The 19,013-nt window shown below is 42.5% G+C and overlaps 1 protein-coding gene across 1 annotated transcript in view; it reads right to left on the reverse strand.

Annotated features, from left to right (window-relative positions):
• The window catches only part of RBM28 (RNA binding motif protein 28), a 23,634-nt gene extending 13,238 nt beyond the window's left edge, over nucleotides 1-10,396 (reverse strand). The window contains exons 1-8 of the mRNA XM_018557069.1: nucleotides 10,209-10,396; nucleotides 6,643-6,801; nucleotides 6,425-6,516; nucleotides 5,550-5,625; nucleotides 4,401-4,493; nucleotides 3,265-3,336; nucleotides 1,450-1,657; nucleotides 461-568 (exon numbers count right to left, since the gene is read on the reverse strand). Of these exons, the coding sequence (XP_018412571.1) occupies nucleotides 461-568; nucleotides 1,450-1,657; nucleotides 3,265-3,336; nucleotides 4,401-4,493; nucleotides 5,550-5,625; nucleotides 6,425-6,516; nucleotides 6,643-6,801; nucleotides 10,209-10,326 (926 nt within the window). The 5' untranslated portion in view covers nucleotides 10,327-10,396. The remainder of the gene's footprint in view (nucleotides 1-460; nucleotides 569-1,449; nucleotides 1,658-3,264; nucleotides 3,337-4,400; nucleotides 4,494-5,549; nucleotides 5,626-6,424; nucleotides 6,517-6,642; nucleotides 6,802-10,208) is intronic.
• Between the last annotated feature and the right edge of the window lie 8,617 nt (nucleotides 10,397-19,013).

Raw genomic sequence — 19,013 nt, forward strand, 5'->3', positions numbered from 1 at the left:
ATATAAATATATATATTTTATATAATTAAAACCTGATGAAGGGGCCCCTGCGTGGCCCCGAATCATTATTTGACAGCCTGCATCAATAAAGACGGATTGTTGACACAAGTCATAGGGGTGCGCTGGTAACGTTTTCCATTTATTTACCCAACCTAACCCCATCGTTTGAATTTTACAAAAATAATTGGGTAATAAATGTTTCGTAGCATAGGGAAAACTGAGGGTTTGTTTGAAAATTTACAATACGTTTTTCTTTTTACAGTTAAAAAAAAATTTAACAACCGCAGTGGTGATTAAATACCACCAAAATAAAGCTCTGTTCCAAAAAAATTGTATAAAATTAATTTCAGTACAGTGTTGCATGACTGAATAAATGTCAAAGGACCGCAGCGCTGAATACTGAAAAATGGCCTGGACAGGAAGGGGGTATAAACACCCCGGTCTTCAAGTAGATACTTACCTGTCCTGCCAAATGATGCCTCGTCTAAGCTTGCTAGAGGCCTGGTCCCTTACTGTAGCAGATGCCAGGATCCGACACTCCCAGTAGTGTCTAATGCTGACCATTCTTCTGCAAAGATTGGATGTTCATAAAAGTGGCAGAGGGCAAAGGGAAGTATTTCTTGGCTTCCTTTGTAGGGATGGTGGAAGTTAATTTTTTTGTTTTATTTACAAACAGTGACAGCATCACATTAAATGGTCTCACTGCTGACATTATTTGGCAGGCTGTAGATGGATGTTTGAGATACATTTAAAATGTATTTAACATTAAAATGACCTGTATGGAGGAATCAACGCACAGACTGATTTTAAAGCCTATTTCGCTAGCCTTTTTATTAAGAACATGCTAGAAATATTGAAGGTGCCATTCTTTGCCCCATAAAATACAATTACTTGATTTTAGGGTTTTCGTGTTTCGGTTATTATGTTCATGTAGAGTACCAGGCATATATTCAAGAACAGTTACAAAGCTGTGTCTATGCTGATCTTTGCCCATGCATCTTTTGTTTACATATGAGGGTATTGAATTTTATTGTAGTTGCTCATTTTAAGTCAAACCTTTAACTGTAGATGTGTTATTTAAAACACACACGAAACTCAAGAACTTACACGGCACATAGGCTTAGCTAAAAGAACACTACTACTACAGAAACTACTTTGTTTGAGGCAAAATAAAAATAAATAGATAAAAGGGGACTTTCATCAAAAGAAAGAAACAGGCAGCCTTTAAACGTAACAAGAAGCCAAAAGCTCCACCTGTTGACTCAAAAGAAGAAGAAAAAATGATAATCTATATAATTTCTTACAGTATTTTTATAATATCCATCTTTCTTTCGACTAAAAAATATATTTTAGTTTTCAGGCCTTAGGATAATGACAAATAAATTAAATTTAAAGTATTCATTACAACATACACTGCAATCTATTATTCATTACATTCTTTGCACTTACAGTTTCTGCACTTTACTTGTTGCCTTAGGAGGTTTCTTTTCCTCCTCTGGCTCTTCTTGCTCACTGTCGTCTTCATCATTTGATGCATCACCCTCCTGCTCTGCAGAACTGCCTTCATTCTTCACTGACTTTTTTCCTTCATCTTCGGAGGACTCTGCTTCTTCTTTATCATTATCACTCTCCTCTGGTTTGCTATTTTTCTTTGTTTCTGAAAGAAACACATCTATAAATTTTGCAGAAACCTAAAGAGAACCAGTCATGAAGGGGGGTATGCAAGAAACTGAATCTACAGTCCAATTTGTGCATCACTCGGCTGTAGATCCTCAAATCATCTCTGAATTGGTGCGGACACTGTCCTTCCTTCTGGAGGGTGACTACTTTTTGTTCCCCATAGTCCCTGTGTTGTAAAGTAGCCACCGCTCCAAGCTCGCTCCCGTAATGGACTACAATCTCAATGCAGAATGGTCAAATGAAAAGAAGATTGTAGCCCATCAGGAGCTTTAACTCCTGAGTTTAGTGTCACTTTAAATTTGTCTCTGTAATGACTCTGGAAGCTAAGAAACATACTCGGGTATGATAGTTTCTGCTCTTTCAATGGCCATAAATACTTTTTTCTTTTTTATAAAAATACTGCATGTGATAAGTGCATGCACCAATCTGCAGCAACCCCCCAAACCCATCCTGTCATGGCAGGAGTAAGCTTTGGCATTTTCAGATAGTGGCCAGGATTCATCTGTGACAGGATAGTTTTTCAATGCCTATACTTTATATCTACTGCAGTTTGTTTTTCAGTCTTGATGACAGAGTCTCATTAAGTGATGCACACACACTGAAGGAAATTTACCAAAACGGGAGCAGACAAAATCTGGAGCAGCTATGCATGGCAACCAATCAGCTTCTCGATTTCATTTTCAAATCTTAACTGAAAAAACTGAAGAGAGAAGCTGATTGGTTGCCATGCATAGCTGCTCTGGATTTTGTCTGCTCCAGTTTTGATAAATTCCTTCCACTGTATTTTCCAGTATCTGAAGAGTATCAGAGCCCTATAGTTGTTTACATTCTTCCGATTTACAGGACTACTGCTTTTCACACACTCAGGAGGCCCGAGTGTTATCAATATGAGGTTAGGCAGAACAGCAATTGTCAGACCATAAAGACACCATTCACCTTCAACTCCCAGGGTCAACAGTCACACTCTAAAAAGGTAAACTAAATAAGAGCAGAGATCTAAATCTTTCACAAGTAAGCCTGGACATATTTTTACTTTCACAAGTCAAATCATAACACACCAACTGCTTGGAAGCCATTATATTTATTACCCTGCACCTCAAAGTGAAGAATTTACTTTTAAGCTATGTATTAGTTTAAAAAACAATATACAGTATTAAACCAAGCAAAAGCACTCAACATTCAGTAATGGCTACTGCAAAGTTTATGTTCCTAAAGAGAGTCAATGACCAAAATAAAAAAACAGCAAAAGAAAATAATTAACCTGTCCAGAGATCCATTCCTGGGACCTTTCTTTTCTTTAATTGCTATGGCCGTCAGCAGACTCTAAAGCATCCAACATGCCTGCCTCCCCCCATCCCATACCTGCTGTGGACATCCCTGGGACACAGTAAGGCTATGGCAGCTGCTGGGTGGAACCGCAGCATTGGACCAGGTATCCCATACCCAGAAAATGGGTTAAATGTTGAAGATTCTGCCACTCACTTTGTTTAAGAGAGCAAAGATTCAGGGAATGCCCAGAGGAACAGGTTTAAAACAAAAATGTGTACAGAGTTGGAAACATGGAATTCCACAATACTGACTTACCATTGGAAGTTGTTCCCTGGGTAGCTGTATATTTATCTTTTGCTACAGCCCAGTCAACAGCGACCGTCCGATCTACAAAACACAGAAGATATATTTTTGAAACATCATACACACAGCCAACAGTTTAACATATCATCAAGTTAAACATTTTCAACACATACATTTCCGGAATTTTATGATATATGATAGTGAATGGTTTCTTTTTTGTAATAAATGTGGTTCAATAAAAGGAAAATACAATTCCTTGTTTTGTCTTCTTGCCAGTGTAATACCTATTAGATCCAATTCCAAGCAACCTACTTGTTGGCAACAATTGCTAATTTGTTCAAGGAGGTCTATGGACTATGCACAGTTAATGTAAACAATCCTTGCAACTTTGGGTTAAGGACTTATTCACAGGGCGGTTCCTGGCCGCACACCACCCAGAACAGTGTATTTCTGGAGTGCCAGCGATTTATGTGCAGTTGCAGACAGAATTCTATATCAATGGGAGGTCGTCACTGTTTGCGGCTGCTCACATGTAATCCCTGGGCAATTACATGCGCCTAGGGATAGATGAACGGGGCTGTGTGTAGACTGTTTCCATCCATGGAAGCTCAACTATTCATAACTGTAGGTATTCACTCCATGTACAAATACATGCAGACGGCTGTGGAGCCTCTGAGCCTGACATTATACAGGGCGAGTGGCCGCAGCAGAATGCTAACATCTGGCTGTACCCACCCCAAAAACACGCTGTTCTCGACTAAAAGGAGAACTATGAGGTGAGTGCTTTTCACTCACCTCATAGTTCTAGCCGACCTGTGACAATGAGACTGTCACAGGTCGGCTCAGTAGATGGGGAAGTGAGCGAACACATACCGGCGTTCGTTCACTTCTCGATCCTGTCACGGCTCTCTGCCAAATACCAGATGGCAACTATTTGTGTATAAGAGCACCCCCTAGCTTTCATGGATCCTGGGGGTATCCAATAAGATTTAGCTCTAATGTAAGGACCTCCAAAGAATGTCAGTCTTGAAGGTTTACCACAGTCAAGGTACACTTTAAAGTGCTTATAATAATTACTGTATATTCTTACGATGAACACAGTTCAGGATATTACCACATATTCTACAGTTATTTAATAATATGCCTACCTTTTATACTCTTCATATTTGTGCCTTTCAGTGCTTTGCTGGCTTCCAACATGTTCTTAAACTGCACAAAGGCAAAGCCTCGCATTTTCCCGTCTGGAAAAAAAAAATTACATTATAAAAGGTTATCTAAGAGAATGAACAATATAAGAGACTAGCTGTATAATGCTGACAATATATTCATATCAGCAGCTCATATAAAAGGATTTAAACTGCTTCTTCCCTCCCCATATTGTCCAATTTAATGAGGAGTTTTAGAATACAGAAGTGCTGGAAAATCTGCCGTGGCAGAATTTCTAGAGGCACCATAAATGCTTTCTAAAGGCAACACTACATGGAAATGCAGATTTTTTTTTCTTTGCTTTTTGCCAATGCTCCCTATATGAAGCCTATCAGATATACACATGAACTGAAATCTTGTAAGGTACACTGCAGAGCCTTACAGCCAAGGTAAGTATGCAAAAATAACTATATTCCGCTCTGACATCAGAGCATGGCATAACACTGTCATCTCATGTGCCATGAAGGCACAGAGACACCCTATTTGAGTTATGTGGGGAGGTGTCCAAGCTCCCAGGTGAGAGTGAAGTTACTTTTTGATGTCAGCAAGCTTATCCTCCCAGTTTTGTGTGAGTAACTGCTCATCCCCCCGATGCTATTATGTCGAATGCTCCCCTGGAAACATAACCTTGGCAAAGGCTAAAGAAACAGAAGAGCACCTGGCACATACTAATAGTAAAAATATTTAGAAAAGGCACAGCACATCGGTACCACTAAAATGAACGCTGTCAAAAATATAAAAGTATTATTTAGATATATATATAAAAATATAAAACAGACACTTTTTTGCATGGGAACACACACAATCATGTCAATCAAGAGGCAAGTTTGTTAAATATCTTTGTGTTTAACATTTTGTGCAAAACAAAGAGTGGATTCTGTCAACATTTCACAGATTACAATTTGTGTAGCACTGATCAAGTGTTGAATAATGTTGTTCTCTTACAAGGTGTGTCATGACCCAAGTGTACTTAGGGCACAGTAAACCGATAATACAGCTCTGGATAGACTGATGTATTCAACAGCCAACGGCTACTTTGACCATTGGAAACAGACTTGCCAATGACATGCATAAGTTAAGAGGGGGCAAACCTGGCTTTTTTGGGATGTTCAGCTCCAGCACCGTTCCAAAAACAGAAAAATGCTTCTTGAGATCTTCTTCAGAACACTGTTGAAGAAAAAGCAACGTCAACAGGCACGGCCAGCAATCCATACTCACGAAGGTGTTATATGCTAATAAGACTTTTAGCTTGCAGCTTTCATTAGATAAGAAAGAATGCTACAGATAAATACTACATTGTAGAGATGCACCGATACTTTTCAAGCTCCTAGACTAGAGAAAAATTCAAAAGTTAGGAAGCAGCTGTCATTTGTAAGGAGCACACGGAGCTCCTGGGATTTGTACATCTCTGTTTTAATGTACGATTTTGTTTTTATAAATATAAATAAAAGGGATGCACAGATACCAGTATTGCAAGTACTGATACATTTTTGTTTATTGTCATGTGACCGTTTTTCTGAAACAATACAGAGTAATGATTTCAGGACAGTGGTGGAACACGAGAGCCAGGTCCCAGCTGCAACCCCGGTAGTTCTCATGAAAATGCCAAATATTGGCACTGGTACTCAAAAAGTATCGGTGCATCCCTACTACATGGGCAGGATTCATACTACACAGAAAATAATGCGTTTGCATATATTGCGCTGCATTTAAAGCACTAAAAATGCATCAAGGTGCAGGAAAACACAATTGAACACATATAAAAACATGTATGTGAATGCAGAACACTATAGTGTGATCTTGAAGTAGTTTCTTGTTAGTACATTCTGCTGTATAAATTCATATACCATGAATTTTTTCAGTGACCAATCACTACAAACAATGGTCAATTCTCCTCACACCGGAGAGTAACCTAGCTTCTATATTTGAAATACCATGCTTCTTTTTTTTTTTTCTAATACTGAACCTTAAAACTCAAGTTTCGGATGATAAGTCTTGCTTTCTTGTATTGTCCTTTCCCATCTTTAGGCTTCTTTTCCACCGAGGTGTCAGCAGTTTCTGAAAAAAGTATCAAATTCATGGGCACCGTTTTGTAAGAAAACATTGCATTTTATCGGCCACAAAGATCTTAGCTAAAAGGTACATAAATTGTGTTTTTGTTTATTTAATCACAAGTAGGCGCACCTTTGCTTTTTGATTTCTTATCCTTATCAGTGAGCTTCTTTTTGGCAACCAAGACCTCAATTCTCTTCCCATCGTATTCCTTGATTTCTTTCATTGCTCGCTGGGCATCTTCCAGCATGGAAAATGTGACATAACCAAACCCACGACATTTTTCTGTACCTGAAAGAATAAGTGATTGCATCTAAATTGAAGATATAAAAAGGTTTGGGTTTTCAAAAGGCAAATGATAAAATGATCACTATACAGGCAAAAGAAAATCGTTAACTTATAGACCAGGGGTTCTTCACCTATTTACAATTAGACTCCCAATGAATTGCCCAGTATGTCCCAGTTATCTGTTCATAAGACCAGGGCTGGACAAATCCCACAAGCTAGGCAGCCACAGCTCCTTAAAATGTACAAATGGCACACAACTTTTAAGGTTTTCCTCTAGTTATTGTCGTCAAAGGAGCTGGCTCCTAAAAAAATCCTGCTGGCTCCTGGATTCCATATTAATTAGTCCAACCCTGCATTAGACTGTCAATGTAATCATCATCACTGGTACTATTAGGTACAAGTAAGATTTTATAGAATAATTCTCGGCTGGCTCCTAGACTGGTCCCTTCAGAATCACTTTTACTGTGGACCTCTAGTACAGTCTTTCTCAACCTGGGTGCCTTTTGGCTTCCTTAGGGGTGCCTTGAAATTTTCATACAGCATCATACCTTTCTATGGTGCAGGTGAGCTGGCCGTCAGCAGCATGTAAATGAATGACGCTAATCCAGGGAGAGTGGGATCCATTCAGAAAGGGACAGAAGTTTGCCTGCATCCAGGCCTGCTCTGCCTTCTGCCTCTGCCATGCTGCCTGATGGGATGCAGGACTCAGATGTGAAGGGGGGGACTGATGTGATGGGAGCTCTTGATGTGAAAGGTGAGACTCTGATATGAAATGGGGGCTCCTGATGTGAAGGAAGGGGGCGTCTGATGTAAAGAAGGCTCCTGATATAAAAGAGGGGCTTCGGTTGTGAAAAAAAAAGGGAATATGATCTGAATGGGGAACCCTACTTTTTGTTGTTTTTTGCATGGGGTCCCCCTTTAAAATCCATACCAAACCCCTATCCCAGATAAGGGTCTGGTATGGGTTTTGGAGGGATCACACATAACTTGCATTTTTATATGTAAATTTTTTTATATTTTGGACTGAGGTGCCACGAGAGTATGCCAACTTTTAAAGGGTGCCGTGACTGGAAAAAGGATGAGAAACACTGCTTTAGTACATGAGTGCGTCCAAACTAACACTGCCAAAGCGAAAGCCCCATTTGTGACTAACAAGCACATTCAAGATCCCTTAATTTGACTTCTGTGTGCCCTATCTGGATTCAGAAAGAATGCTTCATAGAAAGATTTGACTTCAGCCTGGCCAGGAGCCAATCCCAATTCCTTAACAGTCCTGTGTGACTATCCTACAGAATCATACAAAAGAATCAAAAAAGATTCCTACACTAGTTTGCACCAATTCCAGATGGGTTCAACAGTTTTGGTGCAGTTATTGAAGAATGTTTGGGGCACTAAAAGGCAACAATAATTACAGAGAGCTACACTGTAGCTGAAGTAGGGTGCAAAAACCTATGTGACTGTCTCTTGCAATGTAGATGCCCATCAGATGATAGTCCGTTATCAGTTACTTTTGCAAACCATTGTGTGATAAATTGAATATTTTCTTTGTGGAGTTCAAGAATACCTCAACACACATTTTACCTCGGAGAAAACAACTTTATCCATTACTGAAAGAGACTTCTCAGAACGTAATGAGTTCAACACAATCAGAGATGGATGAGGTTATTTATTCAGTCTACGAGCCAAGACAAACTCTTAAGCCTTTTGTGCAGGTGCGCTGGTCACAGATCGATAACAGATGTCAGGTCAGATTAGTAAATTTATTCTGTACATGTAACAGCATCTGGGACGCACTCAGTGAAAACAATGTTGTCAATAAGCACTGATAGCAGGAGTCAAGGAAGAATTTACAGCAAGCCTGGCTTGATATTCTTATGCTCCTCACTTCATCTAGTGCCCATAAAGAACTGTGAATGCAGTACACAGAGATTTAAGCTTTGCAAACGTTTTATAAATTGATGCCTTAAAAGGAGAACTATGGGGTTAGGGCTTTTCCCCATAGTTCTCCTTAGGGTAACGGGAGGACACAAACTAGCGTCCTCCCGTCACCCTAAGCTCAGTATACCGCGAGCTGTACGCCACAGCTGAAGCGGATCCCGACAATTATGTCTGGATCCGCCCAGCTGCATGAGCGACAGCTGGCTCTGCCTATCTAGAGGCAGAGCCAGCTGTACCCGCCCCTTTCCGCCAGTCAGCGCTGGAGGATCAGAGCGGGGACCCTCCCCTGTCACGGCAGAGAGCCATGACAGGATCGAGAAGTGAGCGAACGCCGGTATGTGTTCGCTCACTTCCCCATCTACTGAGCCGACCTGTGACAGTCTCATTGTCACAGGTCGGCTAGAACTATGAGGTGAGTGAAAAGCACTCACCTCATAGTTCTCCTTTAAAAGAGAACTATGACCAAACCTTTTTGTGGACCATAGTTCTCTTTAGGGTCACAGGAGGACATTTACAAATGTCCTCCTGTGACTCGAAATTCAGAATATAGCAGGCTACTGCCCACTATATGCTTACAGCTCAGGGCCCCGCTTCAGCTGGGAAAGATCCCGACAATATTGTTGGGATCCACCCTGCTGTCTGATTGATAGTTGGCTCTGCATCTCTAAAGGCAAAGCCAGCTGTCCCCGCCTATCTCTCCAGTCAGCACTGGGGGAACCAAGAGGAGAAGGGAGTGGAGAAATCCCTGCAGGGAGGGTGACTGACAGTCACCGCTCTCTGCAGGGAGAAGATCGGGAACTGAACGATCTGCGATATGTGATCGCTCAGTTCTCGATCAATATAGTCCACATGTGACAGCTGCAGCGTCAGACGTCAGCTCTAACGATGGGGGTGAGTGCATTTCACTCTCTCCATAATTCTCCTTTGAGGTGCACTTATAGCCAAAAACTGTTTTGTAGTTTTAGAGAGGTAGATTGAAGATGGATCAGAACACCCTTCAAGTTTTTATTGCTGTCCATGTCCTGGCTAGATGGATTAACCCATTTGTCCCGGTGACCACTGCCGCCAAATAAAAAGTAATGGGAACTCCAAAACAGAGTGTAAAGGAAAATATTCTGTGAGAAACATTTCTTCTTCACGACAGGATTTTTGTATATCCGCACCACCCACCTTGGGTTATAAGGTCTGTGCGAGGTGGTGGTGCGATGTGCTATTTCAGCACATACAGTTTACTTATGCAAATTACTGTTTCTTCATTCATCATCCCTATCATGATATAAGGGTCTTGTTGGAGGATCTGAGAGTAGCAAATCACAGGAGACAGACCAGAAATAGCCATAACAAATGAAAACCCTCTTCACGCTGTACGGTCAGTGCGTTCTGCAATGCAATATGACCCGAGCAAAGGGGAACAGCTACCAGCATGGGACCGGCCATACCCGGAGATCAGCTCGTACAGTGCCCGGCATTACCTCTGTCTCTGACCACGAAGCATTGTCTGATCGGTCCGCTGTCACCGAAGATCTGCTCCAGCCTCTCAGTGTTCGCATCGTTGGGAAGACCCCGGATAAATAACGTGAGACCCGCCATACCGCACCTGCCAATAGCAATCGCTACACTGCAACACGCTACCAACTGGGCGCCGCCATCTTGCTCCACCCGGAAGTCCTTTCTCCAATGTGTTCCGGGTTGTACTTGTGACGTGTGATTGTAAAGCATATAGGCTGATAGTTTTTACCTTAGATAACAGATACTTTCTACATTACTATATAAAGACCATGTCACCAGACCATTCATTTAAAAAGAATATGAAAACGTAAGCCTTGCAGTCGGACTACCCCTGCACTGCAATGGTTAAGTGTTTTATTTTTGTTTAGGGTGCTAACATAAAGTTATACTCACTCAAACTGCGATCATGGATTGCTGTTAGATGGGTCCCTGCAGCCCCACTCCTCCTCTGCTCCAGCGATGGAATATCCGTATACACTGTATAGGAAGTTATGACTCACAGGACCTTAGACCGCAGAAGCAGAGGGGGAGCAAGGCTATAGGGAGCAGTCTAGGAGGAAGCCGGGATCGCAGCTCGGATGAGTATATTTTAGCTCCCTAGACAAAAGTGAGCACTTAACCCTTGCATTGCCGGGGTAGCCCCACTACAAGGGTCACAAATTCATATGCCTGGAGTTTTTCTTTAACAACATTATAGGTGTGTTTTATGTATGTGATTTACCTATACAAGCCTCCCTTGTGTAGACATCCAAAATCCCTGAGACTGCCGCTGGAAGCTGCCATCTTAAAGAAGAATTATGGGGCGAGTGAAAAACACTCATCCCATAACTCAAGCTGACACTGAAGCTGTCATAGGTCGGCTCTATTGATGGGGAAGTCAGTGAACACACACCGCCGATCGCTGACTTCCCGATCCTCTCCCTGCAGAGATTCCCTCCCTCCCTTCTCCGATCCTCCAGCACTGACTGGGGGAACAGACAGGGGAAGGTACGAGCACAGAGAGGCAGAGACAGCTGTCAATCAACTAGCAGAGCACAGAGAGCCAGAGACAGCTGTCAATCAACTAGCAGGGTGGATCTCGACTGTATTGTCACGATCCATCCCGGCTGCAGCTCTCAGCATATAGCGGGCACTGTACTGAGTCTTGGGTCACAAGGGGGTATTAGTATATGTCCTTCTGTCACTCTGAAGAGAACTATGGCTAAAAAGGGTGAGGCCATAGTTCTCCTTTAAAAACAAAGTCCACCTTTTCAGGTAAAAAAATAAATTCACACATATTCATAAAAGAAAAATTGTGCATTTATTAGTATTTTGCATAGAAGCCAGAAAATCATTGCAGCCGTGACTAGTGGATTATGGGAGCAATGCTCTGGCTCCTGCAGATTCTCCTGCCCGTCCCTGTCCGTACCTTAAAGTAAAAGTAAACATTTTTTTGCATATATCTACTGTCAGCAATCAGAAGAAATATGCAAAAACATAAAAAAAATAAAGAAGTTACGAAAAAGGTTATTACTTACCTGTGTCTCCACCGCTCACTCCCGCCTAAAGATCTGAAGCTTCTCGAGGGGCCGTGAAGGATCATGAGGCATGTTAAAGATGTCACCAGCACACCATATGGAAGTGAAGAACATGTCAGTTTATTGAAGCTTCATGTCAAAACAAATACAGTTTCGGGGCCACACAGGGTCCCCTTCCTCAGGCTTGAAAGGACACTGGGGCTTGAAATGGATCTTGGGGCGGGTGCATGCGCAGTAGAGATCTTCGGCTGGGAGAACAGGAGAGACACAAGGTACGTCAATGCACGCAGCCAGGCAGACACCGTGGGACAAAGAAGACGCAGCAGTCAGCGCTGGATCAGAGACCGGCACAAGCGCTAGAGGGACTTCTGAAAACTACAAGAAAGAAGAAAATGATCGGATCAAGAGGCATCATTTAAGGTAAGTCCCTACACTAGCTTTGGGGGAAGGGGGGGTGACTTTAATGTCACTTTAAGTAACAGTGCAGTAATGTCACCACACTTGTATTTCATTGAGAACTACAAGTCCCTTTGCCGCAGTGACTGATGGGATTTGTAGTTCTTTCATGCAGAGATCCTGCCAAAGGATCTGTGAATGGATGATGTGGCTTTGTGGGCGGAGTGGCTGTCGGACTACCCAAACAGTGACTGCTGCTGCTTGGCTACCTAGAGTCATTGTTCAGCCAACAATTTTGCCAAGCCGGGTGATGCTGGCTGGGCCACCCACAGCTCGAATTTTGTCTAATGTAGCAGAAACAGCGGAATTTTTTTGTAGTGCACAGCCAGCTTATGATGCAATGTCAGCAGACTTAGAACTGTCACTCACATGACACTCTATTGCAGCGGTAGTCAATATTGGCCCTCCAGCTGTTGTGGAACTACATGTCCCATGAGGCATTGCAAGACTCTGGCAGCCACAGGCATGACTCCCAGAGACAGAGGCATTATGGGATTTGTAGTTTTGCCAAAACTGGAGGGCTGGAGGTTGCCTACCCATGTTCTATAGTATTTCCATTCACTCCTTCCCCAGCAGCTTTATAAATCATTTATGAAAAGCATAAACACTACAAGTACTTTTCTGTGGTTTTACCTGAAATTTTGTTACTTGGTGACAGGGTCTCTTTTTTTCAGCCAGTAGGGAGTAGGTTTGCCATCTGGCTGGTATTTTACAGGTCTTGCTGGAAAACAATAGAACTTGTTGCTAATGTTATTAAAGTGACACTAAACTCAGGCGTTACATCTAACAAATGCATTCAAGACCCTAACTATTAACAATAATATATCTTATTTGTGTATCACTCGGCTGTAGATCCTCAAATCATCTCTGAATTGGTGCCGACACTGTCCTTCCTTTTGGAGCAGTGGTTCTCAACCTTGGGGTCGCGACCCTATTGGGGGTCACGACACGATTTGCCAGGGGTAGCAGCACACTTCCACCTCCCCTCTGCTAGATGGCTAGAATTATTATAGATAATCTCCTCTGACTGGTCAGGTGTCCCTTGTGATACAGCTGCGCCCTCTCACCTCTGGGTGGCCGCTGGGTCCTTGCAGAAGCTTGGCCATTGATTTGTCAAGTTTCCACCGCGTGGCGGCGGCAGCCAATAGAGAGCGGGGACATGACATCATATCCCCGCCCCTCTTGAGCTGCACCACCGCCACTCACCATCCCAAGACAGCAGAAAGGTAAATGACTGTCTTTTAGCTTTGCAGAGCTGTGTCACTGCGCGTTTCCCTCCTCCTCTTCCTCGGCAGTTCAGATAATGCTGCACTATTAAGCAAGTAGCCCAGATCGGGGCTTTATTTGAACTGCTGAGGAGGAAGGATACATGCAGTGATAAGGCTCCGCAAAGATTTCTTCTGGAGTGTGATCCCAAGGGGAGCCATGCTGTATGTAGCAAGGGTAATCCCTTTTTAATATGTGTATACTGTACAGTGAAGGAGGAGCACAATTCATTTTAGTAGGGATGCTCCCATACCAGTTTCTCTGTATCGAAAACAGCGCCGCGAGAGACTGGCTTCCTGGCCAATCATGAAGATGACCCGCTGCCTGGCTTCCTGAATGGCTGAGAAGCTGGTTTTATATTCCCTTGCGGCACTGCACACTGGCTTTCTGACCAATGAGGAAGGCGGGTGGCAGGTCATGTCCCACTGCCACTTCTTCCTGATTGGCCACATCTTCCTGATTGGTCAGGAAGCCAGGCTGACTGGCAGTGTTGCAAGTGTACATGGCATCTCCCTCTGACCTACAGCTCACACAAACATATACTAGTATTGGTGCATCCCGAAATTTTACCATTGTGGGTCACCACAACTTAGCAAATGTTATCAAGGGGTCCTGGCCCTAGAAAGGTTGAGAACTACTGTTCTAGAGGGTGGCTACTTTTCTTCCCCATGGTCCCTGTGTGTGTTGTAAAGTAGCCACTGCTCCAAGCTCGCTCCTCTCATGAACTACAATCCCGTGCTTAGTTTACTAATTTGTATTGAGATTGTAGTCCATCACAGGAGCAAGCTTGGAGTGGTGACTACTTTACACCACACACAGGGACCATGGGGAACAAACGTAGCCACCCTACAGAAGGAAGGGCAGTGTCAGTATGAATTCAGAGGTGATTTGAGGCCAACAACACACATTTAAAAAATATGGAGAGAAAAAAAATGGGGATGCGGCAGCAAAAGGGTTAAAGATATCAAGAAATAAATGGAGAAAACTACCAAGTGCAGATTTTAAACAGGTAAAACTGTCAAAATCAACAAAAAATGATAAAATAGGCTCTGTTAGGGTTAATATCAATATCATTCTCTCTAATCACTAGATTGCTGGACAATTGGCAATGTAACAGCACATTAGAATAAAGTCAAACATTGATAGATTACTTTGGGTCACATTGCCCTAGTACTCCCAACTAACGACAAGTATAAATGAACTTCCTGAACATCATGACCTTAGCAATCCCATTGCACTTTGTACATTTTCAGTACAGTGCAGTGGTGGGGCACAGCGCACCATGTGAACAAGAAGAATGAACTTCAGTAACAAGGCATTGTAAGCACCAAAGAAAAACAGGGCTTCTTCCCCACCATCTAAAAAAGTGTGTGTGTGTGTGTACACAAACCAACATTTTATGAATATATATGGGCTGATGTATAAACGTCCCGCCCAGCTATATACATCAATACAGCAATCCCATCACTAGATGGTGCCAAAGAGCATATTTCCTATGCTCCTCAGCTCCATCTAGTGGCAGGAATGCCATGCAAACCGCATTTGCCCAACTATAGTGCTGGACGGAACATTTATGCATCAGCCTTATAAACTTTACAAAAGTTATATAGAACTGACCAAAAATTACAATTTCCCTTTTAATTAATAATTGCACGTGTAAACAAGAAGAAAACAAGATGTTCCCTGATGGGTGAGCAGATAAGTGCTGAAATCTTTGTTCATGGCAGTACTGATTTTATATCTTTTTCTGACGGCTTGTTTGTAAAACGCTGATTTTTACCAAACTTAATTTATTAAGACTTTCTTTATGTGAAATATCAATCCTGTATCTAAAGTCAAAACATTTTTTTTTTAATTTCAGATGTATTGTTTCAGTTTGTATTGGTGTCTATGTCCCTGCAGGGTATATTCATCCTCTATATTATGACTTCCCTGTGAATATCCTGATTTGAATTCTTATTCCAGTTTAAGTTGAACTAAAGCCAAAAAATAAAAAATAAACACCTTTCTTTTTAGTTTTAAATAGATAAAATGAAGGAATCAGCCTATATTTGATCTGTAGGTGGCCCTATCACTCAAAAGAAGTTGATCGTTAGATCGTTTTGTGCCAAAAGGGCAAGATGGGGAAATCATTGGCTGAACAGTGCTTGAAGGCAATTACCTGCAAGCACTGTTCAAGTATTATCCACAAAAAAAAAAATTGGCTTCAGTTCGACTTTTAAGGAACTCAAAGGGGTCTGTTTATAAAAGAAAAAAATGATATAGCTGTTTGTTCAGTGAGACTGCAGGTACATTTGTTTTGTACGAATTAGCCAGCTGTTGTGAGAATGTGGCAAAATCAAAATGTTCTTAAAAGAGAACTATGGGGTGACCTTTTTATCCCATATAGTTCTCTTAAGGGTCACGGGAGGACATATACTAACCTCCTCCCGTGACCCAAAGCTCAGTATATATCGCAAGCTATATACAGGAGAGCACCGCAGGCGCAGCAGATTCCGACAATGCTGTCGAGATCTACCCAGCTGATTGACAGCGGGACCTCTGCCTCTAGCTATGCCCACCCCCTCCCCATCCATTCATCTAGTCAGCGCTGGAGGATCGAAGAGTGGAGGGGGAAATCCCTGCAGGGACTGACAGTCCCCACTTTCTGCATGGAGAGGATCGGAAATTGAGCGAGCGACTGTATGTGTTCACTCACTTCAGTGGCTTCACAAGGGGGTGCGGCCCGCACCCGGGTGACACCATTAGAGGGGGTGACAGGTCACGGACCGAACGCCCAACAGTATCAGGAGAGAGGAGGGGACCCGGCGGCATACCTTATCCCGCCGGGTGACTGTCCCCTCCTCTCTCTGCCGGCGTCCATCACCAAGATGGCCGCCGGCAGGTATCAGAATACTGCCGCGCGTGCGCAATGACGTCATCGCGCACGCGCGTGGTGACGTCATGCGCAGTGACGTCTCGGCGGGGTGACACTGGGTTACCGCTCCGGGTGTCACCCAGCCTCGGGACGCCCCTGACTCACTTCCCGATGCATAGAGCCGAAGTGTGAGTTTCATTGTCCCCAATCAGCTCTAACTATGAGGATGAGTGGAAAAAAATAATCACTCACCTCATAGTTCTCCTTTAAGGTTATTTTCTCTTCTGAACAAAATGTTCTTCAAATATTATCGCATTAGTGAATTGGGAAATGACCACATTATAGCCACTAGATGGCACTGATGTTTACACAAAAATAAATACATCTCAATAACATGATACAATGTAACAATTCCAGAGAACACTGGTGGGAATTAGCAGCTAAATGTAACCATTGATACTATGGGGATCCAATAACAAACTTATGTCTTTTACTCCCTTTCAGTCTGTTAAATATACCATTAAAAGCTTTTTGTCATATGTTTGGTAAAGCTGAACTTCAGGTATACATTTTTATGCATACTTACTTCGGTTCAGCTTGGCCCTATGGAAGTATGCAAATTTTATACCTGGTTGGATCTTGTAAAATACTGTCACAGCCAGGACTACTACAGTGCTTTAAAGCAATCTTCTGGGTCCTGTATGGCGCTGTGCTGAGAACCTTTCCACCTGTTCTGAAATGACAGGACGCTCACTCGCGCAACGCCCATTCAGAGAATGCCTATTTTTTTATCAATGCAAGGTGTTCACTGATTAGATAAGGAGTAGTGACATCATGATTCTTCCTGTGCTCTCTGCCTCTACACAAGGAGGGGTTATGGAAATGGAGAGGAGAGGGAGATGGAGTGGTCTGTCCTTTGGAATTTAGACCCAAAAATACACTTGTTAATAAGTCATAGAAGGTAGGGAACCCACTTTATTTCTGGCGCACGAACAGGTTTTTTTCTGTACTTGCAGTACTTCTGTAGGGATAAAATGTAGCAATATATATTTATTATATATATTTTGTAATTTTGCCTTGATATATGATTTAAATAGACCTGTCATGAAAAAGAGGCCTTTCATCACTCATCTCCTTATGCAGAACCACTGCCTTTAATAATTTCAGTCACTTACCTGAAAATAGCACACATGCTATATCAGTTAATCAGTTCAGGTCATGGACTCAAAATATTTAAACAAGGAGGTCAGCATGAAAGCCAGCCAACTAGCATACAGTATATTTAAGGATGAGGGGGGGAAAAAAAGCAGGAACTAGGTTTCTCTCATGAGCGGTTGACATTAACTTTATCTGCCAATATATGAAACTACACTTTGTAATGCATTGATGAAGTGGACACAAAGAAACATTTTAAAAATAGTTAAGAGGATTTTATTTGACTGCACCAATTTCAATGTGTACAGAATATAAGTTTGTGTTAGGGTTAGCATAGATTCTATGTTTCACCTGGAAGAAGTATGGGTCTAAGCAGCATCTGGGCTTCAGCAGGAAGCCTTGTAGAGGTATGGGTTTAATCATGGTCGTCAGATCCTCTTCACTGGCAACAGTTAGTGGTGTAAAAGCAGATAACAAAAGCAATATACCGTGATAACTGTAGTCCATAAACATACAGAGGTCAGGACAGCCAGCATTCAGGTAGACCAATTACAGAATCCAGAAGATTTAAGCCATAACCAGAAAACGAGCATTAGGTCAAAAACTAAAAGCACCTCAAACTAATAGTAGGAACTAGGGATGCACTGATAGCTATACTTGTATCGGTGCTGATACTTTGTAATAGGCCAAATGCTCCGATACTTACCCTCGATACTGGAACTTACGATCAGAGGGAGATCTCAGAGGGAGCCAGAGTGAGGGAGCTGCAAGGGAGCCGGCTTCCCGGCCAATCGGGAAGCCGGCTTTACTCGTTGCTAAGCAGCCTGGCTTCCTGACCAGTCAGAAAGCCGGGAGGCGGGTCATGACATGGCACCCGACTACCCGATCGGTCAGGAAGCCAGGCTGCCTAGCAGAGTCACATCTTTCAATAGAACACTGGCTTCCCAGGCAATCAGGAAGCCGGGTGGCGCGTCCTGAACTGCCGCCAAGCTTCTTGATAATTCAAGCCAAAGGATGCTGGTATCGGTATTGGCGAGTAAAAAAAAAAAAAAAAAAAAAAAAAAAAACTATTCTGGTAAGGAGTGCAGCTGGTTCTTGACTACATGATACCGAAAAGAAACGCATCAGTGCATCCCTAACAGGAACTTTGGTAAGGAGCTAAAATGTATATCTGGTACCAGAAGTTACATCGACAGAAGGTACCTTAAAGCTGACCCAACCTTGGCTAAAAATCACATCAGCATACAGCTCTGCATGCCGATATGAAATTATCTTAGATTTGTTAAACAAACATTTTCATTTTACTTACAATTTATTGTTTTCTACTTCCTGGTTCCCTTTGGTAAAAGTGGTATAATGTGCCCAAGAAATGCATCCTGGGAAGGTTACATCAGCAGTGCATTACTTGGAAATCTCACAAGATCTCAGGGAAAGGCATTTTCTTCCCCTGAGAGGATGTGCATGGTCACATGTCCGTCACATGTGCCAGAGTTACAGGAAGTAATAGGAGATCTAGT

Source organism: Nanorana parkeri, unplaced genomic scaffold, assembly GCF_000935625.1.
Source record: "Nanorana parkeri isolate BGI_ZX_2015 unplaced genomic scaffold, ASM93562v1 scaffold265, whole genome shotgun sequence".
Lineage (NCBI taxonomy): Eukaryota > Metazoa > Chordata > Amphibia > Anura > Dicroglossidae > Nanorana > Nanorana parkeri.